This window comes from Macrosteles quadrilineatus, unplaced genomic scaffold (genome assembly GCF_028750875.1).
Source record: "Macrosteles quadrilineatus isolate MER2022 unplaced genomic scaffold, UCM_ALF_1.0 Scaffold_60__1_contigs__length_738512, whole genome shotgun sequence".
Classification (NCBI taxonomy): Eukaryota; Metazoa; Arthropoda; class Insecta; order Hemiptera; family Cicadellidae; genus Macrosteles; species Macrosteles quadrilineatus.
Window position 1 is genome coordinate 502,702 of NW_026542653.1, and position 27,125 is coordinate 529,826.

General features: G+C 35.7%; 2 protein-coding genes across 8 annotated transcripts in view; one reads left to right on the plus strand and one right to left on the minus strand.

Annotated features, from left to right (window-relative positions):
- Positions 1 to 961, plus strand: part of LOC128981957 (homeobox protein OTX2-A-like) — a 49,928-nt gene extending 48,967 nt beyond the window's left edge. The window contains exon 8 of the mRNA XM_054400960.1: positions 317 to 961. The gene's annotated coding sequence lies outside the window, so the exon portion shown is untranslated. The remainder of the gene's footprint in view (positions 1 to 316) is intronic.
- Positions 962 to 2,454: 1,493 nt separating this feature from the next.
- LOC128981961 (serine/threonine-protein kinase MRCK alpha-like) overlaps positions 2,455 to 27,125 on the minus strand; it is a 79,492-nt gene continuing 54,821 nt past the window's right edge. For 5 of the 7 annotated variants that reach the window (XM_054400968.1, XM_054400964.1, XM_054400966.1 and 2 more), the window contains 15 exons: positions 26,475 to 26,510; positions 21,309 to 21,469; positions 17,004 to 17,238; positions 15,852 to 16,138; positions 15,409 to 15,552; positions 14,488 to 14,623; positions 13,262 to 13,342; positions 12,968 to 13,131; positions 12,090 to 12,270; positions 11,328 to 11,516; positions 9,620 to 9,805; positions 8,371 to 8,621; positions 7,203 to 7,311; positions 6,266 to 6,399; positions 2,455 to 5,429 (listed from right to left, as the gene is read on the minus strand). In XM_054400968.1, the coding sequence (XP_054256943.1) occupies positions 5,316 to 5,429; positions 6,266 to 6,399; positions 7,203 to 7,311; positions 8,371 to 8,621; positions 9,620 to 9,805; positions 11,328 to 11,516; positions 12,090 to 12,270; positions 12,968 to 13,131; positions 13,262 to 13,342; positions 14,488 to 14,623; positions 15,409 to 15,552; positions 15,852 to 16,138; positions 17,004 to 17,238; positions 21,309 to 21,469; positions 26,475 to 26,510 (2,408 nt within the window). In that variant the 3' untranslated portion in view covers positions 2,455 to 5,315. The remainder of the gene's footprint in view (positions 5,430 to 6,265; positions 6,400 to 7,202; positions 7,312 to 8,370; positions 8,622 to 9,619; positions 9,806 to 11,327; positions 11,517 to 12,089; positions 12,271 to 12,967; positions 13,132 to 13,261; positions 13,343 to 14,487; positions 14,624 to 15,408; positions 15,553 to 15,851; positions 16,139 to 17,003; positions 17,239 to 21,308; positions 21,470 to 26,474; positions 26,511 to 27,125) is intronic. The other 2 variants (XM_054400970.1, XM_054400969.1) reach the window with 1 other exon arrangement.

Here is a 27,125-nt window from a genome sequence, read left to right on the forward strand (position 1 = left end):
TTTAAAGAGCCTGATTCCACGTTTGTACTTGGTAGTAGTGAAATATTTAACTCAAGTGAAATAAAATACATGATTGCCCATAAGAGTTAAATGAAATATTGATTATGATTATTACAATTATGAGAAATGCTAAATATATACATCATCCTTTTCCAATTAGGTTATTCTCAGACCTGGGCCTCTATATCTTTTTCTATCCATATCTATTATTTACCATCTCACACCTCCCATCCTCCTCCTATAGTGATTCCAAATAGCATTATTAATTAATGAAATTTGTGGGCATAAAACCTTAACGTTGACACTTCTGATGCAGGACTGAGTCAAGTGCAATGCTGGTCATCTGTCGCCAACTCCCAAACTCCTGAGTGACGTACTTACGTTCTGTCACTGACCTGCGTACGTACAGAGACTGTACGTACGATCGACGGCTGTGAAATTGTATCAAGACACTTTCTGCGTCCCGTCTCTTCATCATATCAAACCAATATTTGTACAGTAATGTTAACTTTGACACAAAGTACAACTGTAATATTTGTAAGAAAGCGAGTATAGCTAGTGTATCTGTTACGAGCGTAGCATCATTGCCCTGGGTGTGAGTGATTTTAATTCAACGAATACTTTTGCGCTAGGCCTATTATACATTTATTTTACGAGGACAATCAAACATTGATAAAACTTTTCTTGAAAGATAGAAAAGAAACATGTTAGTTCCTCTTGCGTATAGTTTTCCTTTGTGTAGGTACTGTTACTTCTTTAACAAAATTTAAAATCGATTTTTGTAATTTTGGATACCAGCTTGGCTTTTATTGAATTTTTAAAAGTTACTAACAGAACGTGAAAAAGTTGCGAGAGATGAGCAAAGACTGAAGTACATCTTACACAATTAACTTTCTTTGTATATTAAAATTCCAAACTAAATTAATTATCTGTACAATATGCTTGATTGTCCATCAATCCCTTTTGGAAATAACCTTTTATAGAATCAACGAATGCCACTTAATTTTACATATTTAAAATTAAGAAATCATAAAAGTACCTCTTATGAAACTTTACTTAAGTGTTTTTACTTTGCAACCCAAGTTGTTAACTCTAATCAAGATTCAAAATTTAAAAAAATAAACTTGTCAGTGAAATGTCTGAGTATCTTTCTTGTTACAGAGGAATTAATTGTGTTTCTAACATATAAGTAGATTGAACATAAAAATTTTAAAGAAAGGTTATTAAAACAAACGAATATCCAAGTTTCATACTTATGAAAAAAACCCTAACCCTATCTTGAAGATATTGTTTAACACTATCAGAAGACTCTGTGGCAGGATTTTGTGTTGGGTTAGAACGCCTTCATCTGACCATGTGCCAAACAACCTGTAAATTGACTAACCAATTAAATGTATAATCGTGAAATGTATTGTAGCATGGAATGGTGTCTAGTATATGTACATAATTACTGTAAATGTTTATGTAGAAAATATAAGTTTTTGTCTCACTTCTATGGTTTTATTTCATCCAAAAAGTCAGGCATTTTTTGGATGTACATTGATAAAACATCCAACTTTATTATTTAACAATAATATATTTTTTAGGGCGAAATCATACTAATATTATAAATGTGAAAGTTTGTGTGTTTGTTTGTTTGAAGTTCAATCACGCATTAACTAATGGTCGGATCGCGTTGAAATTTGGCATGATGATAGCTCACATTCCTGATTAACATATAGACATATTGTTACATCAAAAATCCTTTCGGGCTCCGCCCCAGCGGCTCTAGAGTTTCCCATGTTAACCTTATGAGTATTCATATTTAAAAGGAATTAAATAATTTTGCCAGCTGTTTCAACTACACAATTTGTTTCTATGATATTCAATAGCATTAAAAGGTTATACGGTTGCAGGGTGCAGCACCATTAGTTCTTTAAAAAGTTATGACAACAGCTAATTTGAAGCAAGCAGCAACAAAAAAGCTGTGAGAACTTTACATTTTTCTATTGGTTAGGTGCAGTGGTAGAGATTGGCTATGGTAAATGTGATATATATTATAGTATACAGTAAATCATAGTAAACCAAATTTTCTTAAAACGTGTCCTCTCCCATTGAAAACGCAAAGCACGAGTATTTAACTACAATAAGGATTGTATACCAACCCCGTACGAAGGACGGGTACTCAGCTAGTATTTAATAAAAAAAAGATAAATATATAACACAATTAGAAGTTGTACTATTTAAACCTTTGAGACACGAGACAACACAAAATGGCTGTCAGCTATAATGCCACATGGTAAGAATATGCTCTCATAATATTCTTATGTAAGCTAGCTGAGGTACATCTCCGACCCATAGGATTCTTTATAGATCTTATCTTGAAAACGGAGGGTCCAAAAAATCATTAAATTAAAATTATCATCAAGTTAAATTAATCATTAAAGTAATAGGAAAATAAATAGGCGATTGTTTCATGGTAAATTTTTACTATGGTTTCCTAAACGAATATCAATAAATAGAAATCAAAATACATGTCACAGATTGAAAAATTTCATTAAGATGTAAACTGTACATATATTGTCAATCGTTCCGATCAAATGATGGCAGAAATCAAGGTAACACCACACAACGAAAAAACATCTTTAAAAAACACACATTGATCTTAAGAAAAAATTATCACACAAAAACATTATAATTTATATCAAATAAATAAATACTTAAAATAAATAATGATAATGTACGAAATTAAAAAGACAAATATGATCGGGATTAAAATTCAACAATCTCTATTATGTACATTTACCGGTATTACTAAGTTATTGCCTCAATACAATGAATTGACTGTCTGATACAATAACCTTATAATCTTAGATACATCTTTGGAAATGCAAACAATTGAAATCACTGAGACCGAGGTGATTTGAGTCAGATAATACTTAGAAATAATACATCACTTCTGATAAATACATATTGCAAATAATAGTTTCAGTGCTATACATACACGATGAAGCGTCAGGTTAAACATAATAGGTGCAGTCTGTATAAATAAGTGGGTGATACCTAGAGATATCAGTCGGATCGACTATTAACAATGTAATCTGAACAATTAGATACAAAATTACCTTAAACATTAGATATACAAGACTATGACAAAGTAAGCCATTGGAGTAACGTTGATATGTTAATTATTTGTGTTTGAAAAGTCCTGTATACAAACGCACGGATAAATTTATATTGTTGCAAACAAACAAAAAAGCGATTATTGCTGAGCGTAGAACCTTTAGGCCAGGTATGGTTAAGGCAGTTTGGCTAGGTTGCCAATCAACAATTAATTTTGACAACTAATAGACGATTTTAGTTCAGATACATAAACGTGTTTAGAGTCGACGCGAAGAATAACAGTTTAACTACAATCTCCGAGCATTAAAATACTCACATTACGATACTTCAACGAGTATACCTATTTATACTTTATATCCATCTAAAAAACGAAAACCGTAGTAAAAAAAACTTGCGATCTACAGTAAAACTCTATAAATTCCCAACACACGTATTATACATGGCGAATTTCGACTAAACAAAATTATCACTTGAGCACTCGATAACAAATGCGAGCTGATTCACATGGCAACGACCGAACGTAAGGATTACGATACAGATATACACCAAGCATGATAATAACCAAGCAAAATAACAGTCTTATGGCAGAATCCTCAACTATTGTCAAGCACTTGGAAGTATACAATACGTAGACTATACAAGATATACACATATGCTGTGGAGAGTCTATAATACAATACTGATAGTCTCAAAACCTCAAGATGAAGCGAATTGTAAAGCGATGGTAAAGCGTGTGGCAGCGCTTCACAGCTGTTCTCTCATTACTAAGTCAAGTTATAACCAACAAACAAAGACTGAGATCACCACTACATGAAGATTTAGTAAGTGATGAGAATAATTCTAAAAAAAACCTATGTTCCAATATCGTTGGTTTAGTTTGAATAATATTTTGGCCACATGTAATAGTAGTTTACTCAATGATTGCGTAAAGATAGTGTTAACGACACAAGTAGAAAATTTAAGGTACGAGCCTTGGCGAGTGCCTTAAAAACTTCTACAAGTGTCGTTAACACTATTTACGCGAGTTGCGTACACTACTTTACCTACGACATTGTTTTAATTACAAAACATCACTACTCATAACTTCTAAAAGAGGTTATGTTTTCGTTTATAACCTCTCATTGCCAGTGACAGTGATGCAACGAAACATTGTATCAAACACTAATTGCACCAATCAACAATTAAATTGGCCTGAACAGCTGATTAGTTGAATTTCGAATCATTACAATTTTACTTCTCCTCTCTCAATCCTTGAAATTTAATATATATAGTTCACTAAAAAGGAAAAAAATGTCTTTTTGACCATCGCTCATTTTCTAACTTTGGCTTCGCCTTAATCAATAAACTTACCAATAAGCAGACCTTAAATAGGACGATCAAACAGGAGAGTAACTTTAGGCCATAACAAAAAATATATACCGTGGCTGTTATAAATTGTGGCTAGTTTTGAGTAGTTTAAACACAGAGTAGGCTATTTAAAAAATAAAATGATAGTGATAGGATAATCATTATTACTCATTAATATTATTTTGAAATGTTTATGGTTGGTTGCATGTTGGTTTGGTAACTAGAAACTGGATTACTTGGAGTCAAGAGACTGCAGCCAAAATTATACAACAAAATTATGCATAGCTATCCGGTTGTGAAACAAACAGCTGTAAAAGCACCACCACAAAATTATAGTGAGGCGTGATGTCCTAAATATGTGTAATCTACATAACATAATAAGTAGCACCAAAATAAGACTTACACAACTAAAGTTAGTGGTAACAAAAGAAAACACACCAGAAATGCATACTAGGCCAGATTTGGACCTTTTGTACAAGGGACAGAAGATAAAGAAATGTTCGATCTGATTTATACAAAAATCTAATTTCTAAGTTGTACTTCCTTAATAATTTAAATTAGATCACTTTTTTTTATAAAATAATAAATACTAAAAACACAAATATATAAAAATGTACAATCTAAAAACATTCATAATATCGAGTCTTGTCCGATAATAAAACTCCGCTAGCTGTGTACAACTCTTACGGACTAGGTATATTTATAATTTATCTACCTAGAAACAACTATATACAGATTTTATAATAACATCAGTTAAAATATTCAGTTAGTATTTTCATATAAATACAATACGGAGATTTAAAAAAGATTACTTACTAATATTAATAAGTACTCGAAAGATTCGTCACAGATCTGATATATTACGTCTAACTGTCGTAACTAGAAGAGTTGTGGTCGTGGCCAGGGGAGGGGGGCGTGGAGGGGTTGCTGCTGTTGTTGGAAGCTATTGAGTGTCTGGGACTGGACGCAACCACCTGGTCCTGTAAATCAACACAACACACAATGTATCTAGATCCAGAACAATTGTCATTGGCTTACAAAACAAAGAAAATATTAACATTTGAATTGGATTTAAAATTTTTTTTTCAATACAGTAGACTCCCTCTTATCCGGGCACCTTTTAACCAGACATCGGTTTAACCGGACTTGATTGTCAGGAAGTGGGCGGTACTGAAACGACTGTTTTCGTGGGAAAGATTTGAGACCAGTGATTACGTGTTTAAAAAAATGCTCTCCTAATTTTAAGTCAAATACTGTATAGAGTATGCATTTAAACTGTCCGTTTTAACAAGATTTTGGGGACGTCGGTATAACCGGAAAACCCGTTATCCGGACTGGCCTCGGTCTTAAGGAGTCCGGATAAGAGGGAGTCTACTGTATAGGTTTCAATCCCTTAAACACCTTTACAGGGTTTCATTAAGGTTAAATAAAAAAAGATAAATTATCTAATTTATGTCCAAATGTTTTATGTAACGATAAAGACATTTATTTACTTAACTATTACAGGGGGCCTTTAGTCTATCTTACATGTGAGTAAAGGTACCTTCCCAAAAATTAAATGTTTTATTGTTTTAACCTGTTGATACCTTGTCTTCAGCGGACGACCTTGTCAAAATGGATGACACACTTCTATCTAGGATTTGGCTATCTAGAGTACCATCTTCATTATGTGGAGGTAAAGCCTCCTTGAAGACAGCACTGTACAAGGCCAAATAAATAGTGTTTTATCTCATTTTGATCTTCCCCTGAAGGCTACAACTCTATGTCTAATTTGACTGTGGAGGCCAGATGCATTTCCATGAAGATTTTGTCTCACCTTGGAGATGTCATGTAAGCTGTGGTGGCCTGCCTCCATGTCCGAGTGGTGACTGAGAGTGTCGGGAGTGCGGGGCAGAGCGGGAGGAGTGACAGATGGGCGGGGAGGTGCGGGGGCCCGTCTCGTCGTTGAACCTAAAACACAAAACACAAATAAAACTTTTGGTCCTCAACCTTGTACATAAGTTTGGCCATGTGAAAAGGATAAAATAATGAATAAAATAGTAGGAGGACTAAAAAAATCCAAGATACCATAGAAGAGGACTTGATGCTAAGCTGAAAACATCTACAGCCAGTGGAAGAGGTGGATCTTTATTTAGACAGACTAGGATGGAGGAATATTATCATCATATTAGATTGGGAGCTGCTAAACGAATGGTATTGGTGATGTAATATTTTCAACCAAGCCTCACATCCCCCTAATTTGTAAAAAAAGATTAACAAAAATGGAAGTGAATAGTTATTGGCTCTTACAAAAAACTTCTGGGGAAGAAAAAACCTCCTCAAATAACTAAATGTTAAATGGATTTTTTGAGAGGATAGCAGGCTTACCTGAATGGGAAAGAGTCCAAACTGGCACAGGAAACACAAAACAAAACTTTACACTATATACACAAAACATTAGAATATTTCACTGTCACTGACAGCATTTTCAACTAAGGAAGAGGAAGAGATCCTCTTCCTTAGTTGAAAATGCTGTCAGTGACAGTGAAATATTCTAATGTTTTGTGTATATAGTGTAAAGTTTTGTTTTGTGTTTCCTGTGCCAGTTTGGACTCTTTCCCATTCAGGTAAGCCTGCTATCCTCTCAAAAAATCCTAAAAAATCTAGGCCCTTGTGCTCTATGCTACACCCTTAAATGTTAAATGGGTTTTGAAATCCTGGCACAGAGCAATTTTGTTGGATGACTAGCAGAGTGTGAAATGCAGCATACTTACCATTGTGTCCAGAATATGACTGACGGGGTAAATGACGAGGTTCCAGCATGGGAGGATGGCGGGGGGGTTGATGTGCCATCTTGCTGCTCACCATGGGACCATGTACTATCTGTGAACAAACGGTTTGGATCAGTAATTTACACTGGTTTACACGAGAGATAGTGTAGCTGGGAATCAATGTTTCTAGAGCAAGTAAAGGATAACCATTTCTCCATTTGGCTTAGCAAATATTATTCCTCTCAACGATAATTGAGCAATTTAAAGCTTAAGATATTTTGGGCTTGAAATCTAATACAGTAAAACCTCATTAGTCGACAATTTGTGGACCCAGAGGTTGTCGAGTTTGGGGGTTGTCAAGTTATCCAGAAAATTTAAATTTGTAATGGGTTTTTGTTTTTAATAAATACTTAACAAACACATTTTTACAAAATTTAACTAATTTTTTTCAAGGGGGTTTTACGAAGGGGAAACATTGATCTTTGGTTTTGGGGGCAGTCTGAAGATTTGAGTTTCTTCTCAATTTGATAGGACCAGAAACAAGTCTATAAGATACTAGTTAGTGAGTCGGTGGCTCAGTCGGTAGCGTCGTGGACTTTGAGCCCAAGGCAGCGATGTCTTGGGTTCGGATCCTGGTCACTGCCGATAACATTTTATTAGTACAGTTCACCTTTGTACTGTACCGGCTCACTCCTTGCTTTGCTGTAAACGATCCAAGCACGGGCGCTTAGTCTATGTGGACGGGCAAATGCAAGGTTAAAAGACCAACCTCTTAAAAAAAAAAAAAAAAAAAAAAAAAAAAAAAAAAATACAGACCATACTGTAACCACTAAGGACATACTCTTTGCTCATTAGTAACTGGAGTCTCATGGTGCATCTTAATGTACCAACTTGTGTCTTCAAGTGCTCTTGGCTCCATTTAAAAGCTGTAACTGTAAGCTTTGCAAAGGCCAAGCAAGAACTAATGTGCTTTCACCATCCACATAGCTGGGGAAACCATTCTTTTATATGTCCGTCCAAATACCGACAAAGAACACACAAGTTTGCATGGTTTGTCGTGTAGTTCAAGTGCGTTGTTCGACTAGCTTATGTTTTACGCACAGCTGTACATCCGGTGTGGAGAAGTCATTGTGTTGTGGCATACAATAAGCTGTAATGTTTGTCTACTAACCCTCTGCTGTGAGAGAGGTTGCTGATCAGCTGTCTCCAGTGTTGTGGGCAGGTCCAGCAGTCGCTGTATCTGTATGCCGTCCCCAGGCCCCATGTGGCTGATATGGTTGAAGTTGGTAGGGGCTGAGATCATCTTGGACCTCCTGTCTGGCGCCCGTGTAGTCCGATGACCTTCTCTGATAGAGAACCTGCGTCTGGGTCGTGGCACTGCCTTGCCTGTCGGGTCACACACCGTCACATTGATCAGCTCACCTACAAACAAATAACACTAGTAATTAACACTAGTAATAACACTAGTAGTATAGTAATCACGGCTAGAATGAGGAGGCGTGAAACACTCATAATTGAATTCAAAATAACTTCATTCTTTGATGCACAAAAATATAAATTGAATAGCGTCATTACAACTAAACAGAAATAAACAAAATCATACATTTAAAAAATGGTTATTTAGGTCACCAATGTTTCTTACAGTGGCAGGCGAATTGTCTACAAATAGTTTTCATGCACTAGCAGTTTTTGGTGAAGAACTCCAGGGTATTGATAGCAAGCAATGTCATTTGTGTCCCAAGTCAAATATTTGTGACTATCACTATTATTCAAGTCTTGGAACTAACCAAATTAGCATACATTTTTTTACATGTCAAACGGTTTCATCTGCAGTATCAATGAAGGTAAAAGAGTACTAGAAATTTTACAGACCAACAATAGTATGGACGAAAGTATGGAAGGTACAGAAAATTGAATGGTTCAGAATAAAAGCTGAATAAATTTGATTGTTAAGAATCCTTGGAGGCTAATGGCTTGGATAGTTCCATACAGCTGCTAAAGAGTTATATTTATTTATTGTCCAAAAATATTTTTATAATTTAAATATCTAGGATTCTGTGAGATTAAAAATGTTCTTTGTAGTTTTGAATTGCTCTCCAAGGGAGTCCATGGAAGCTAACGGCCATCTTGGATTCACCCGCCATAAGGGCAATGTTAATTTTGTTGATTTCAAACAGCCACTGAAGAGTTATTTACCATCTCAAAATATTTTTTCTAACATCAGACTGATTGCAATTTAAATATCTAGTATACTGTGAGATTATAAATTTTCTTTGTAGTTTTAAAATTGTTTTACGAGTAAGTACGTCTAGGCTCCAAAGACTATTAAGGGCTAATCAACATAGAGGAATGACATAGGAATGATGAAGGCTAGTTGAATAGAAAGTAGCTTGATTGGTGGCGGACTGGCAGGTACTTACGCTGGTGTATGTTGTTGAGGTAGACGATGTGAGGCATGTCGTTGATGACGCAGATACTGAGGGAGCCTGTGGTGTTGAGAGGTCGCGCTCTCTTCAGGTTGATGGTCTGTAGCCACTCTCCACTGGCTGCGTTGAACACATCTATGTGTGTCTCGGTGTAGACTAGCAGCTGTCCGTCACAGTAACCTAGTACAGTAACACGCCATTGGCCATCAACAGTTTTGGAGGCGTCATATTCTACATGATTTTACAGGTTATGTGTAAAGTTGCAGTTCTGTTAATAAGGTAAAATACCCCCGCCGCAGCAAACCTGCCGACTAAGCGAATTTCCATTTGTCTGAATTGATTTTCAGTTAAATACATTTTAACAAGGAAACTAATAAAGTGTGTTTTTGAGTAAAATATTGATAGCTTAGTACAAAATAAATAAATTTGCCAAGTTTGATCAAAATATATCCATAAACAAGCAAACTACAACATTTGACAATATTCTCCATAAGAATAACATGGGAGTTTTAAATTTACAATTTTTTTAATTTTCTCCGTTACTAATAATCGAACAAAAATACTTTTATATACTAAATTATTTGTTTTTTTTAAGCTCTTTAAAAAGGTCTAAAGAGAAATCGGGAAATTTTGTGTTTTGAGGGTCAAAAGTGAGAAAAACCAATTTTTACCCCATAAAACCCCCCGTAAAGCCCCGTTCCCATGGTCCGATCGTGCTGGTTCGCGAACTCATTCAAGTTTATCCCACTTTACACCTTTAAACCAAATTTCATCAAAATCGGACAAAAATTACTCAAGTTATCGCGTTCACGGACGTATATATATATATATATAAGTCTATATATATATATATATATAAAAATTTGAACGAATGGTGTTTTTGGCCTCTGGGGACATCAAAATGAAAAAGTAAATCGGTCCCGGGTCTAGGTCTTACCGTGCCACCTACGGTAATAGCTACTTCCCTATAGGGAAATTCGCTAAAAACATCAAATTACTTTGTTAAAACTATTATTTTTATTTCCAGAAATAAAACAAAAAAAACCTAATTTTAAGTTAGAAAGGGTGTCAAAGTCAAAGGACTGTGTAGTTGGATTGTAGATTACTGCGTTTGTGTAGGTCAATTAACAAAATCAGGCACAAACACTTTATAAAATCCCTAGGTATTTTTAGAAAAATGTCCATTGGTCAACAAAATAATATGAAAGATTTACTCCCTACACTATCAATAACTGACCAACAAATAAGAAAGATTTATTCAAATTGATTAAATTTGACCTTTACACAATCAATGACTAGGACATAGACCAAAGAGAGTAGAAGACAACCCATGTCTATGATAAAATTGTAGCCAGTCTTAGAATAAAAATGCTGACAACATAAATTGAACCAACAACATAGTGTGTTGCTGCCTAGACTAACTTAACCAATCTTAATATCTTTTATGTCACACATAAGATCAATGTATTGATAGCTAAAAAAGAAAACATTATTTTGACACAAACTTTGTGAGCGGCTCATTCAACTATGTTCTCCTGGAGGCATAAAGTGTCTTTATGTCAAAAATGATACTCACTGACGGCAGTAGGCACAGCGGGATACATGAGCTCAGTGTCGCGAGACTTCTCACTACTCTATCAATAACTGACTGGGGGCGGGGGACCTGGGGGCAAAGTGTCCTTATATCAAACGGGATACTCACTGACGGCAGTAGGCACGGCGGGATACATGAGCTCAGTGTCGCGAGACTTGCGTCCCTGGCTGTCGACGTAGACACCCAGAGACTGGAAGACTAGAAGGAACTCTCCACGTGGTAACTCTACAGCTCGCATGGCGTCCACAGCACTGTACGACAGGAACCCCATCAGCTGGTTGTCCGGGTGTATCAGGGCTGCAAACATTACAACCATATACAATATTGCCAAACCATTGTTGACTGCTAGAACCAGGCTAAGCTATGAGTTTGGTTTAACAACACTGGACTGTACAACTGTATAATCAAAAGTTAAATAATAAATCAGTCATTGTTTATAAGTTTGTTCTGAGGCTTTTTCTTGAACAGCTTTAAAAATCAATCATACTAGAGTAGTCATGTTGCACCAGCTAATCCAAACAGTATAGTTTATCCAAACAGTAGAGTGTTGAAAATCCGAGCGTCAAAAATCTGAACCACTGAGGATTTTAAAATATTTAATTACACTGAGACAACATATGTTTTACAATTTCGCGGGCAAAACAGTTGGCTTGTCGGTAATGTACCGAAAATACAAAGTACAAAAACCATTGTTTTTATTTTATTTACTGTATCCTAGAACAAAATTTTTAATACTTTAGTCCTAATTATGTGTCTCTTAGGCATCCTATGTTTGGAATCTGAACAAATCGGTAATCTGAACTACCAACAGTCCCAATTGGTTTGGGCTTTTGAAGCTCTCCTGTATTTTAGAACTAAACTTACACTTACACAGAGGGTGGTGATCTCCCATGATGCTGTACACACTAAAGCCCGACTGGTAGCCCACACACAGTCTGCCCTCACTGAAGATGTGTAATGACTGGGCTTGAGTGGGCAACATCACCTCTCTCACTCTCTTGTGGCGAAGCTTGGTCCTCGTTATCTCATAGATAATCACCTGCGATGTATTCTGTAACACGTGCACACAGAGTGATGACATGCGCTATGCTTCCAATACAGAAAGAATACAAAGGTGATTGGAAGAATATTTCTGAAGACATTAGAAGATAGCTTGGTACACAAATAGCTTGTTAGGAGACAATACTAAGTTTATAAGGCATTTTATCTACTCTTAACTGTAGATACTATTGGGACTTTAACAGTGCCGAATGACTGAAAATTCCAGATAACTGAGGGCAATCTTAAAGTGTTTGGGAGACTAGTAGTGATAATGCTAAAAATACAGTCAAAATGGCTGTTACTTAAGTTACCATGCAATTTTTGGATCTGAATTGTTATTTTTTGTTCTCCTTGCAAAAAAACTTCACAAAATGAGCCTTAAGGCTTTTTCAGTCTAAAAACCCTCAGGCTGACGCTAAATTATAGGATGCAGGATTTGAGGGGTTTTATTGTAAGCCCAACCTTGTTGAAAGACATTAATCTAGTGTCTACGCTTTAGATATAGATAGCAAAACTCAGTCTATCTGTTATCTTTCCTCGACAACAAGTCTTCAAAGACCAAAATATTTAGGATTTTGATGGAAACAGTCTAGTCAGCTTTGCTAGGGGTTCCAAATTTCCATTTTAATTATTATATCATAAAGAACTTTTGCTATCCTTCCATGAATATGGGGTTTTTAAAGAAACAAACTATTGTAGCTATTGACCTGTCGCTTGATGGCCACACACAGACAGTAGGCCAGCTGAGGCGTTCTAGTCATGACTCCTGTAGTGAATGTGATACATCCCTTAGTCTCAGCCACCTTGATCCACTCCACCTCATCACCATCCAACGCTCTCACTGGTATCAGCCTCAGGTGACGTTGTTTCCCTACAACATAACACGGCTCAGTAACAAAAACTATCAAACCAAAAGGATACATTATCATACTGGTTTTGAGCTTCAAATTTAAAATTGTTCAATTAAGTCTTTAAAGTTTAGCTGCTATTGGGTATCTCACCTGATAATAAAACCAAGACTTGCTCTTCTACAACATATTCAAGCTGGAAGATCTTCTTTCCCTCTCCAACACGAGCGATCTCTGTAACATCAGAAAACAAAATCAGTAATGATGAGTGTAGCGGGGGGCCGTTTGGTGAGGGGGTGCGGGGTTAAGGTATCGGATGGAGGAGGGAAATTCGGGTAATCAGGAGGGAATAAACAGGGTAATGCTAATAGGTTAGGAAAAGGTGTGTCTGGACCAAACTTAATTTCTGCGTGCTGAATCTGCTACCAATACAATTAGGAAGATTGCTGGGGACCAGAGGGACGGAGACCTTTTACCCAGATCAGAACACTTGCCTAGCCAGCTTTGATTTGAACTAATGGAACTAACTATTTAAATATAAACCTATCCTTCCACTATGAACTGAACTTGGGTAATTACTTACTAATTATTGATGAGCAAATGAGTGATATGTAATTGAATACTGAATGAGAAATAAGTATGAATTGATTTGAACTATTAAGTTACATTCTGGGAACATGTGGTTTAACTAACAGGTTTGAGAAGGTCCGCTACCTTAAGGGTAGCGAACCCGGCTAACATTTGTTTCCTACATTTCACCAGTCGGGCGAGCCAGATGGGCTCCCCGCTTGTTACCTGACTTAGCCAACCATAATTTGAACTTATTACTACTTATTAACTATCAATTAACTTATCCATCATATCGAGAGAATGCCTGGTGTTTTCCGGAGAGGTTTTCTGTGTAGAAGCCGGTTGTCGAAGAAGGAGGACAAGACCTAGGAAAGGTGGGGATAGAGCATTGATGCAGTCGCGGCAGGCAACGAGATGAACATGTAGCCCGGCTTCGCGAACTGCACACACTATAAAAAATATAGCGTGCCGCTATGCGTCACATGAGAAAACATTGAAATTGCTTCCCCCTTGGGAATTCCACAAAAAATATAAATTAAACAATAGTACAGTGGTTATGAACCTTTTTAAAAGTGTGTAACCCTTGCCAAGTGTAAACTGTACCCCACATAACAGTCCAGTTATGGCATGGAGGCGAGTAGGCCTACCGCGGGGTATGAGGTAAATAAAAAATTCTTTTATACGAATTTAAAAAAGGGCATTTCTAGGCTATCTGAAGGAATCTACGATTTATTTTCTTATCTATTAGGAAACTATTGAAGATGAACAACACACATAGAATAAAAGTCAGTAACAAGAAAGGTACTCACCAGAGCGATCCAAATCCAAGCAGAACAATCCTTCCTCAGTGCCCAACACAAGGCGGTCTGGGTCTATAATGGCCCCTGACATGGCGTTCTTGATAAAGGCCAACGTGTTGTCTAACAACTCCTTAGCTCTAAACACCTGCAGCACAAAAAGTAAGGTTGAAAATAAATATGTCTATTGAGTAAATCAACTGAACCGTCCCAACTGTAAGCATTAAACTGTAGTTGTACAAGAAATTCCCAATTTTTGTAGCTACTTACCTATTAGAGTAGGAAGTTAGGTCTATAATCTTGTCGTATCCTGTACCGCTACAGTATTATCTTTGTTTTTACCATCATAAATGTCCAAATTTAAATGTGTGAATGTGCTATCATATTTATTAGCATTTATTATCATTTAACGACCTTCATATGAAGCAACTAGACATCTTGACTGGCCTGAGGATGACTCCCATGTGAGTTGAAACCGGTTGCCATACCGCAACGCTTTGATTGCATAAATGCAAGTATTTTACACCAATTTATAGTATTTAAATGGGATCAGGAGGCTAAAATTCAAAATAATTTGCTAAAAGTACTGAAACAAAACACAAAGACGGCCTATAATCTTCAAGATTTGACTGAGAAGCGATTTTCCTCTCGTCCAGTGGCGGTCCGCTCCGCTTTTAGGAAAACAGTACTATTAAATCAGCTAAGACAAGAGGAGAGCTCAGCTCTCCGCGTCCCGGCCTAGGAAAACCCAGTTTTACACAGGAGTGAAACGACTAGTAGGCAACATGTTTATAGTAAGACTTATCAGCTAGCGTATTTGGGAAACACTAAGTCAAGGGATTCATAGATATTCAAGAAATGTTATGTGACTTTAAGTTACTAGACTCCAAATGTTACCAGCTAAGCTAAGTGGTACAGTAGCGTGACACTAACCGTAGTGTTGGGAAGGTTGTTCCTCTTTAGTATCCTGTGCAGCTCACTCAGTGCCACCACCCACTTGCTCTTTTCACTCTCAGTGTCAGCCAACATCAGTGTGTGGTTCTTGAGACCTGGAGGGTCCATCAGTGACGTTGTTATCTGTAAAACAGCAGAGAAAAATCATAAATTTAAAGCAGGTTGTGGCCTATTTGAAAATAAAATTGCTATTGAAAAAGACAATGTACTACCAGCCCAGCTATAACATACATTTGAAATATTACAAACCATACGTATAGCTAGACTATCAACTCTAAACATCAGACTAAAGATGGTAAAGTCTTCGTATACTATAGGCAACTAAAAATAAAGTTACAAGATATATCAACTACAATTTCCTTGTAAATAACAAATTTTTCTACAATGTAACAAAATACCAGATTTTTAAAACCCCTACTCACCCTGAAAATACAGGGGATGTCCTTCTTGGTGGCATGTATGACATCACTGTCACGCACACTAGACACAGCAAACTCCTCGTCTCTCATGTCCAACACCTGACTGACGTACACTGAAGGCAATGCGTTGCGGTCAGGCGAGATATCGTACAAGAACAGCTTGAAGTCACAGACCACCACAAACTGCCTCACCCAGCCTTTCTTCACTCCTCCAGTCTTGGGTACCTTGACATAGCCCTCGTACGCTGTGCCGATGCCTCGTGTAGGGTCAATGCCAAGCGGCCTCTTAGCTGTAAAAGTATTAGGCGTGAAATATTGAAGTGAATTCAATTCGAGTTTCGATGATTTTAAAACCATTAATTAAAACATAGTATTGATACATGTTAGATTCATGCCATTTTATTACTTCCTTCTACAAAAGCTCCTTGTAGAGGCAAAATACAAAATTGTCTACTTGTCTATCCATTTCTTTTTCCTATATGTATTCCAAGTTAAATTTCCTTAACAACAAACAAATGTATTTTATTCGTATTCATCACTGAATAAGTTCAGAACTTGTAGTAATGTGTATGAATCAACTTAAATTGACATGTTTATCATTGTCGAGCAGTAGACATAACAAGACACTCAAACCTTTACTTGCCCTGTTTCAATACCAAAAAAGATTAATCTACACTGTATTACATTGTGCACTACGAAAAGCCTTTTTCAATGGATCATATTAAAATACAATAGCTTATCTCTCTCTCCCTCTCTCAGATTTGTTTAGTTCCAACTTCAAATGTCCACCTGCATAAAAATGACTCACAGACTCAAAGCAAAGGACTAATCATTTATCAGTGGCTATTTACTTCATAAATTCTCATTTCAAGTTAATTTGGGTTTGGTTTATGTTATTTGGTGTACTAATGAGGACATTCCTATCATGGATAGTGAAAAACTAAATTTCACAACGTTCTGATCTGGAATCTTTCAGCTGAGAAAGAACAATTGTTACTCACCAAAGTATACTATGTTGCATAAATTCACCAATGTTTTAGGTACTAAGTGCAGAAAAAATTCCAGATACTGCATCGTTAGAACTTATTTCCCACATTTATGTTTCGCCTCAAATAATATTCCTAAAATAAAGGTATGAATTTACAATGATCATACTTTGGTCGGGAGGCACGGGGCAGACCGGTGGCACTTTATCACAGCAGGCCATGTGACAGGCGAAGCCGCACACTTCACACACCACTCCTTGTCTAGTCAGTCCCACCATGAGGGACGTGCAGTGGTTACACTTGGTGGGAGAGGAGAAAGTCCTTACCAGGAACTGATGATGTTTGGGCTTGGGAGGCAGATGACTGTGACTATGATGATGGTGGTGATGATGGCCGTGATGGTCCTGCAACATATTGCCATCATTGGTAAATCCATCATCATCATGTAAGATGATCCATGTTATAGGAGCAATCAGATCAGGTGATAAGGTTGTAGCCTGAAGGGGGCAACTGGGGCGGCACAAGGTAGTTGAAGCTACAGTCAGGAGTATATATTTTAAATAAATAAATAGCAAAGTCCCATTCCAAGCACATCTATTTAGAAAATCTGCTGGTTTCAAACTGGTCATTGTCAGCAAAATTTGCAAATTTTGCCGATAACAGTGGAGATTATAGCGATGATAACACAAACGTTGTCAAAAGGTAGTAATTTGACTGTGGACGTTGGCGAAGTTAGGGATGTCTCCGTGAAAAAAAAGAGACGCTTCCAATATACTGAAATGTTTGTCATCGTTTCCTGTGAGGACAGCATGTTCTCATCTTTCGCATACGCAGCAACATCGTCATCATCTCTCGTAATGACAGCCGTATCGTTAACATCTTTCAAAATTGTAGTTACACAAATGATCGGAATAGCGGGACTGTACATCATTAAATCAGTTAATACAACCAATGGTACGACAATATATTTTAAAAACAAAACATAATTTTTCCCTAATAATATAAACTGATGATAAACCACAGCATGGGTAAGCAAACACCTTAAAATAATTAGTTATTAGAGAGTTCGACAGTGTGATCCTGAGCGTTAATTGCATTTATGGTTAAAAACTGGACCCGGCTATCCTTGATCTTTAGGCTTTTTATATATGGTTCTGGCTGAAGAAACAAATGATCTCTGAACCATAATCGTATTAACCTCGTTGCTGGTTAACCAGGAAATGTTCCAGGAAAAGAGTAGTTTACAGTTTGTTAGTTTAATTAAATGCAGACAGAGATAGTCCTAATTTCCAACACATGTCAATGTTTTTGTATGAAACTGTAGGTCATATTTTTGAGACTGTAGGGTATTTTCTTGAAAGGAAGCGTGGTAGGACATAAACAATCTGTGTTTCACTCAAGGTCATAGACCCCTTCCCTCTTACACCTCCTAATACGTCGACACTCAGTCGCACGCCACAATCAGAGCCTGCAATAAGATGCTCCAATCGCAGACAAAATTGTGTTATAAAAATGAGAATTAGAATCAAGAAGAGATGTATCTCTATTCAAAACCAGAAATCTGTCGCAAATTACTTTTAAAGATAGTAATTCATTGTAGGCCTACTTTGTGCCTTGTAAATATTTTATTTGATCTTACAGACTGTGACTGTACATATTTCTTGAATTTACCCCTGTTATTTATTGTGATTTCCCTAAAACAGGTTCAGGTATGTTTTAGTATAGACAAATAGAATAAATATAGACTGTCAAAGGAAGCTTCTGGCGCCCACCGCTAGGAGTGCCGTGTAGTTACGGCACACACCGCTGCAGGCAAGGAGCGCAGGAGCCATATGCTACCAGCAGACGCTGCAGTGGTGTGCGCCGTTAACTACGCGACACTCCTAGCAGTGGGCGCCGGAACATATGCTAACCGCAGCACTGCTGCCAGTCTATATTCATTCTATTTGTCTATGGTTTTAGTAATGCAATATAATAACATGTTATGGAATAACGTCGATTTTACATATTAGGGAAGCCTCTACCCTACTTATCCTGGTTAATCGGGAGTTGAGTTTAGTAAATATAGATAAGCAAAATAATTTTGGTAACCCAAAATTTATATTCTATACACATATTATGATTTGACTCCATACTGTATGTTTTACCTTTGCCTATAGTATCCAATAGTCAATGGTTTAACCTAACTTTCACTTGGCTAACATGTAAATCTATGTCAACCATCAATTTTCCTATGACCAGTTTAACTTGTAGTGGTACATTCAAAACATAAAAACCAATTTAAGGTAACAATGATGCATTTTTATGTCATATGTGAATAAAGACTCTTAACGTTTCTTAATTATTGCAACATACCATGAATGGTGAGAATATATCCAGCTTAGATTTTCTCCGTAGTAAATATTTATCACTAGAGAGAAGTGTACTAGTGTTATCAGAGGGAGATAAACAGGTTAACAAACAAAAGCTCCTGCATGAGTCAGTGTGGTTGCTGAGAACATAGCTTCAACTCTGATCATTGGTGAGTCTCTACTCTCTACACAATATACATAAGCAAGTCACATTTGCACATAACATTCTTCACTGCAAAAGTAATTTCTAACGATGCCTTGTCACATATGAACATTGCATTATAAAACTAGGTGCAATATTTAATCTTCAATAGAAAAACTGGATAAGTATTGAATAGAAATTTAACAACATAGATAGTAAAATAATTTATGTAAATTTAAGGATTTCAATAAACACTGAAAATAGCTCGTGCATACTATCAGACATCAAATATTGAAACTAAACCCAAATACATAGGCTACATATTAAATTTTTAACGTCAAATTTAGAGAACTATTTTAGGTAAAAAAAAAAAAAACAAAAAACTAATAATCCAATTAAAAATTTTGTTGGTTGGGTAAGATTTTATTTTAGTGAGAATTTTGTCGTGAAGACCCCATGTAATGCTTTTTAGAAACCATGAAATGATTAAGCAAATTCAAATTGTGTGCGTTATAAGGATGGGTGAGAGTTTACAAAATATTTTACTATGGACAAATATTAAATTTTCTCATTTATGACTAGTTAGTTAGTCAATAAAAATATTTTTCTGCCTTTTTCCCACTTATTTTATAACTATTGTGAAAAATTTGTATTAATTTTGTGAGATTTTTAGCATGTTTGGAAAAATATAAATAATTTAATTTTAAATAATGTTTTTTTCAATTGTAAATCAAACATCATATTTGTGAAAGATACAAGATTACTCAAATGGATGATGGAACAATTCTAATGAAGTGATCACGATTAGATAAAGGGATAAATTAATATAAAATATATAACCTTCCATAACAAGCCATCCAAAACTTGCTCTCTTGGAACGATATATTTTAAAACAGTGAATTACTATACAATTAACACAACACAATCACCCATGATGAACAAAAACACAAGTAACAAAAACTATGACAGAACTGTGGACAACCACAAGTTACATTGAACCAATGAAGTGAATGTTGATAGATCCCAAAATCAAATCAACAAAAATTACCTCATGACTTGTTTCAGAAAATTAAAAATTAATTTTAGTCCTAAATCAGTGGTTGAAACGTGTTCAAAAAAGCGTTGCACATAGGTATGGCCTTGGAAGGTTCCAACGGTAGAATACTAAGCGTAGCAGAAAAGGTGAACTTGCTAAGTCTAGCAGCAGACATAATACTTTCAGTTGCACTTAGTTTCAATTTCACGAAGTTTAGATGCATTATATAAAGAGCTCTAGAATACATGCTCTGTAACTTGTGGAAGCAGATGCATTGAAAATGAAGTTGCATTGAGTAGGTTTGACATAACATGGATGAAACCAAACAGAAATAATGTGCCAACCTACAGGGGCCTTACCAGAGTGTTCAGCAGGATATAAAAATAAAATTTAAGGTTTTTTTAAGTTTAAAATTTCTAGATCAAAGTTTGTCTAAGAAAAAGAAACCCGATTAGTACCAAATTGGTAGACATTTCCAATCACAAACTCCAAAACCAAATCTCAAATCCAAGTGATATTTCCATAAAATTTATTAATAATCCACTCATAATTTAATAACACATAAGTGGTTGACACCAGGATCACAGTAACATTGTATTCATCACCCGCACACATAAAAGAAAACCCTTTATCAACTCCTGCCACACTGTGATCGTCTCCTGCAACCGCATCTATACATCTTTTGCAGTCTCGCCAACACCAAAGTCGTCTCAGGCGATAGTAATTTCCTCGCTACAAGTGACCAAGTTAAAGGAGAACCAATGAGATACCACCAAGGAATACGCACGGAAATAGGATATTGGAGGTCTTTACAAATTCTCTGGTCCCATACAAATTACGTACAATTAAAAAAAGGTAAGTTTTCCTGGCTGGACACCTCGTTTGCATCAATCAAAACTCACATATTATTTTAACGTCCCTCACGCTATCACAAACCCAACTCACCATGCTCATCTCTGACAGGTTACTCTTGCTACTTGCTATCGAGGGAGCTCGGTTATCCTCGATGTCTCCCTCCTCACTCTCCACCGAGCCACCGTGTCGCGCCGACGTCTCTTTGAGGAAGTGGTCGAGGTACGACATCTGGGACGAGGGTCGCTCCAGAACTGCAAGCGACACAACACAGTAAGCACCCAAGCTACACGAGACATGCACTCTTCACCACCACAAACAGGTAACACAGATAAAATAATGTTATGTAAACATACCTTTCCCATGTTAATATTTAATCTAGGCCTAGTTAAAAAAAAGAAATTGAATTGAGCCAACAGAGTATGCTTATGCTACCATTTGATTTCTTATACACACAATATTCAACAATACAAAACTGAATGAGCAGCTTGTTGTAAACTTCAGTAAATAAACAATAAGTTGACGAGAGACAGCAATAAAAACTAACATGAAATATTAGTTTGCATCACGGTAGATGTGATAATTTTAAGTACTTAACTTAAGGATTGAGTAGTAAGTTGATATTTTCCCCAATTATAATTATGGTTAATATGAATGGATAAAAACAAGAACAATCCCAACCCTATAAATAAAAGTAAAAATAATATAGAATTAACACATATCATAAAAACATATGCACGTTATTTGTAAAAGAAAGTTTGATAGATCAATCAAAAATGCCAAAAAACCTGTAAAAATTATCTTAATTTCCAATATTTTTCAAAAAATGCAACTCATACCACCTGTTAAGACAAAATACTCATGCTTATGGAGAAATGTTGTACCGAGTGTCCACAAAAGATAAAGAACAATTTCATACATTAGCCATACTGTAACTTTTAAACGTACAATGTTCTACCTGTGTTTGTTGCATCACATTAACATCGTAACATTAAACATTAACATCGTATGTTAATGTTTAGTTTTACTTGTAATTTTTGTCAAGATTTTTTATCCGTACTGTATAGATATTGTGACCTAAAATATGAAATGTTTACTGGTAGATTTAATGGCCAGGGTTGGTATACTGGCTTCCTAGTTTCCCCGACATCACTTCTTGTGGCTTTTCCTTATTAGGTAAATAAAGGTCATTGCCTTCTTGTCTAAAACATCTCAGTTAATGAACTGAGAGAGGAAATCATGAAAGCCTTTCTTCAGGAATCCAAAAAACACCATTTCCATTTAAATGCATGTGAAAAATCTGTTTTGGCAAATTACCCTATAGGGAAGTAGCTATTACCGTTGGTGGCACGGTAAGACCTAGGCCTGGAACTGACTTACTTTTTCATTTTGATTTCCCCAGAGGCCAAAAACACCAACCGTTCAAGATGTTTATATATGTGTCCGTGAATGCGATAAATTGAGTCAGTTTTGTCTGATTTTGAAAAATGTTGGTTTGAAGGTGTAGGCAGGATAAACTTTGAATAAGATTGCGAACCAGCATGGTCGGATCATGGGAATGGGGTTGAATGGGGTAAAAATTTGTTTTTCTCTTAATTTTTGACCCTCAAAACACAAAATTTTTCAATATCTTTCTAAACCATAATAAAGAGCTTAAAAAACAAATAGTTTTGTATACTAAAGAGTTTTTGTACAGTTATTAGTTACAAGAATATATAAAAAAAAACATTTATTTATTTTTTAATCACTTCAGGCGAATAAAAATTCTACGAGTCTGCAGATTTGCTGCGGCAGGGGTATTTTAAGCTCTGCTCAACAGGAAGGAAAGCCATAGTAACAGTTTTAAGCAAATGCAGTTTTTACAGGTAAAAACTGAACTATAATTTAAATAAAATTACCATGGAAACAATTTAAACCAGTTGAAATTTAAAACTTAAGACAAGAAGATGCACCGCACGTGAGTCTAGATTAAAATTTTAATGGTGATAATAGTTTTATAAGATTCAGTTGTAGCATTAGAGCACTTCACATTGTAAATTATTATATACCAAGTTATAAAAGAATCTTTTAATACTGACAAGTTCCACAAAAGAAGAATAAGACACTACTTCCCTGTGCATGGACTTAAATGCTAAAGACTACTCAAGTTCATATTGGTTCGGTAACCTAAACGTGGCAAGTGGGTGAGAGTCCGTTGGACTTAGTCACTCAAAACTGTTGCTGTACAGGTAGATGTTGCTGAACCATCAAAGAAGATATGAAGAGATTAACAGAGAAATACTCTTCACTTCAAGACTGAATCAACTGAAAAGGATTATGACCATTATTTAGGCCCTCCTTTAAAGTTTCAATGGAAAAAATCTTAAAAATCCAATAAAAAAATATAAAAAAGTAAACATAACCAGTTTATGATATTTTTTAAATTTTATAGGCTACACAATTATGTATTTTGAAATACTAAACAAAACAAAACAATGAAGTATCATAAACAGTTAGATTCAAGTAGTTTATTGTAGCCAATTTTTTTTTATTATGATAGTTTTAAAGACAAAATTCATAAATTTTATTTAATTATCTATTAACATTTCTGATACGCGGATAAAATGTCATAACAAAACTTTGCGATTAAGCGAGATGGATAATTATTTCAAGTGGCAGAGTACTCCTCAGTCACCCCCATGATTTGGCCCAAATTCCAAATTTGTCAGGGTACCTTAGGAGGCTTTTAGACGATAAACAACTAATGATCGGGTAGGCAATGTATCAAGGACTGTGTCCTTTTTTTGGATTCCGCTTCAAAATCTGTGGTAGCCAGGTGCTGTTGATCAGTGGGGTGTTTGTTGTTGCATTGACTAGTGCCGGAATATCCTCGCTGGAGTGGCGCCCGGCTTGAGGAAGGCCCAATGTCGGCAAACATTCTCTGATGACACTGAATTCCGGAGTCTGAATGACTCAGTCCCTCAGATGGTAGAGGTTTCTGTATACAGAGGGCCACTGAGCGCTGCAGTGGTGGGTGTGTAGGCTGTCTTGGGTTCTGCCCAGATTGTCTGCATATCGCTTCTACTGTTTGATCCCTTTAGGGTGCGGATGTAAAAACCTATGTAATACTCCCTCAAAACTCCCTGATACAGTAGGCATGTTAGGCTCCCAGAGTAGGAACTGAAGATCTGCGGAAATCTCTACTAGTGCCCCTTGACTCCGACCTTAGGGTCGTGATAAGCATTAAGGGTTTCCCCCATGAAATTGGAAGAAAGAAATACTATACATCTGAACAGCTCCCGTAACTCCGACTCCATGGTTGGCTTGGGATAGCATTTATGATTCCCTCAAAGATTCAAGCAAAAGAGAAACAAAGAAGAACAACAGATAAAACGAAACGTCAAAAGTGAAAACAAGGTCCACCACGAAGGAAAGTTTGAACACTCAAGGCGATACACTTGAAAATCACTGGATTGGAAATTAAGAGTCTACAAAGAACACCAGTCTGAAGAAGACCCCAAACCTTGGATCTAGACAAAAAGGTGATTTTCTCAAAAAAAACAAAAAAAAATTGAATATAGTAAGTTATATAAAAGATAAGATAGTAATAATCTTTAATTTCATATTTGGATAGTCTGAAAAATATCTATCTCTCACCCACTGCCAAAATACCTTTACATCAGTAAAGGTTAAGTTTACCAGAACCAATCTACAATAAATATATTTTGTTGCAAATTATGTACTAAATATTGTTTAGGTGTGTCGTAAGGTAATTTAATTACATAACCTCAAACTGTATTACATTTAATGACAAAGTAGCCTGCTGTAGTTTAAGCGTAACAAACTAAATATGTACAGAAATAATAGGTATGAAATACATGTCATAGAGACATACAAGTTTAAAGACGTGGTTCCAAGTTTTTCAAGTAAAAATTATTAAATGCTTTAACAGGTAGAAAATCAAATTTAATCTCTTCATCTTACTGTTTCAGTGAAAATTGTGTGCTTAATTTCACCAATTCTACCAGTTAGGGTCAAAGTGGGAGTTTTCCAATGATAATTCTAACAAGGTGGTATTTTAGTGAATTTCCCATATAGGGAATAAGCTATTAGCGTAGGTCTCACGGTAAGACCTGGACCAATTTACTTTTTAATTTTGATGTCCCCAGAGGCCAAAAATACCACCTGTTCAAATTCATATACATATATGACGTCCATTAGCACGATAACTCAAACAAAAGTTATCCGATTTTGATCGGAGTTGGTTATGTCAGGAAAAAAGGAAGTTAAGTTTGTTTGCCAACCTCGCCTATTGCATCTCTTAATCAATAATTTTAATTTTAGGTCACAATATCTATTCAGATGAGCAAGCTTGCCAACAATTGTCTGTAAAACTAAACAGTCGTTTGAGGCAGAAACTAATAACACAGGTAGAGCTTTGAATGTTAAACAAATAACAATATGGCTTGGGTATGAAATTGTACTAATCATTTTTGTGGACACCCTGTACTTAACGTTATGCCGCATTACAAAATGTGCATGCAAAAATACTTTCAAGGCTTACAATAGTAACAAATACATTTATAAAACAAAAACTTTGTTATAATTTCGATACAATTTAACAGATTGCATCAAGACGATAAAAAATAGGGTCAATATGATAACTTACATAGTACCTAAGTGGAGTACATTAAATTAAATAAAGAATCATAAAATTGTTAAAGTGGCTTATTCAGTTTTCGTTTTACAACTATTCGTGGACATATTTAATAAGTTTTCCGAAAAATGAAATAAAAAACAATCTACTTAAGTAATATAAATTGAAAATATTACACAACCATTTATTAGTAGGTACAGTTCCCTCATAGACAGCAGCTTGTCTAAGACTTTGGCTAAATCAATTGATGATAGGCCTACTGTGTTAGAAGTAAATAAAATATGTCCTTATACATTTAGAGGTTGGGTATAGTAATAATTGTTCTCGTAATTATTTTTTGGCGATTGTAATTTTTAACCATTGATTGAATTTAGTTGAGTTTCATTGTTTAATTTCACACCTTTTAAAATACAGCCAACTATAAACCCCTGGACCAGATCTTCTCTTTACACAACTAAAAATTACGCCTCATAGTATAGGTTATAGTAAAAAGAGTTACATTCATTATATGATCAGTAACACACTAAGTCTAAAAATCAAAGAATCATGCTGCATGGCATCATTATCAGAAAAAGCAATTCTTGACTTTGTAGCATGCCATAGTAAATATGATAGAAACATACTCCGTAAATGTTGAGAAGCTAAACGAATTTCAACACCTGTAATTTAGGCCAACGATTACTTTCATGGATTAAAGTAATGCAGCATATAAATAAAAAAATATATTCTGGACATTTTTTAAATTTGGATTTGACAAAGATAGAATGTTTTCTTTTCATCTATATATAAATTTTTTTAGATCTATTCCCAGTGATCCTAAACTAGATCTAATCCTTGACCTTTTCAATAAATGAAAATATTGTATTTTACATGTAAAACTAAGAAACAAAAACCAATTACTTTAAAATCTCAAATTAAATTAGAGTAAATTGCATAAAACAAAATGTGAAGTACATATTTCATTTATATATTTATAACGATGGTATTACAAATTAAGGTACTTTGGTATTATCCGGAGGCCACTATCTTATTTTAGAGGGATTTTTTTTTACCGGAAACCAAAAATAACTACATAACTAAAAAGAACATACTTTAATTGACTTACTGTCCAAATTTGACATGATTACGATCAGTGGCCTTTGAGCTCTACCTCCCAGAAGGCAATGATGTCAGTGAGGATTGAATTGAATGCGTCGCCACCGCTATACTCCGCCAAGTAGGTATACAGCGCGCTGCGGCGGTTATGTTAGGTTGGGCTATCATAAATATGTTTG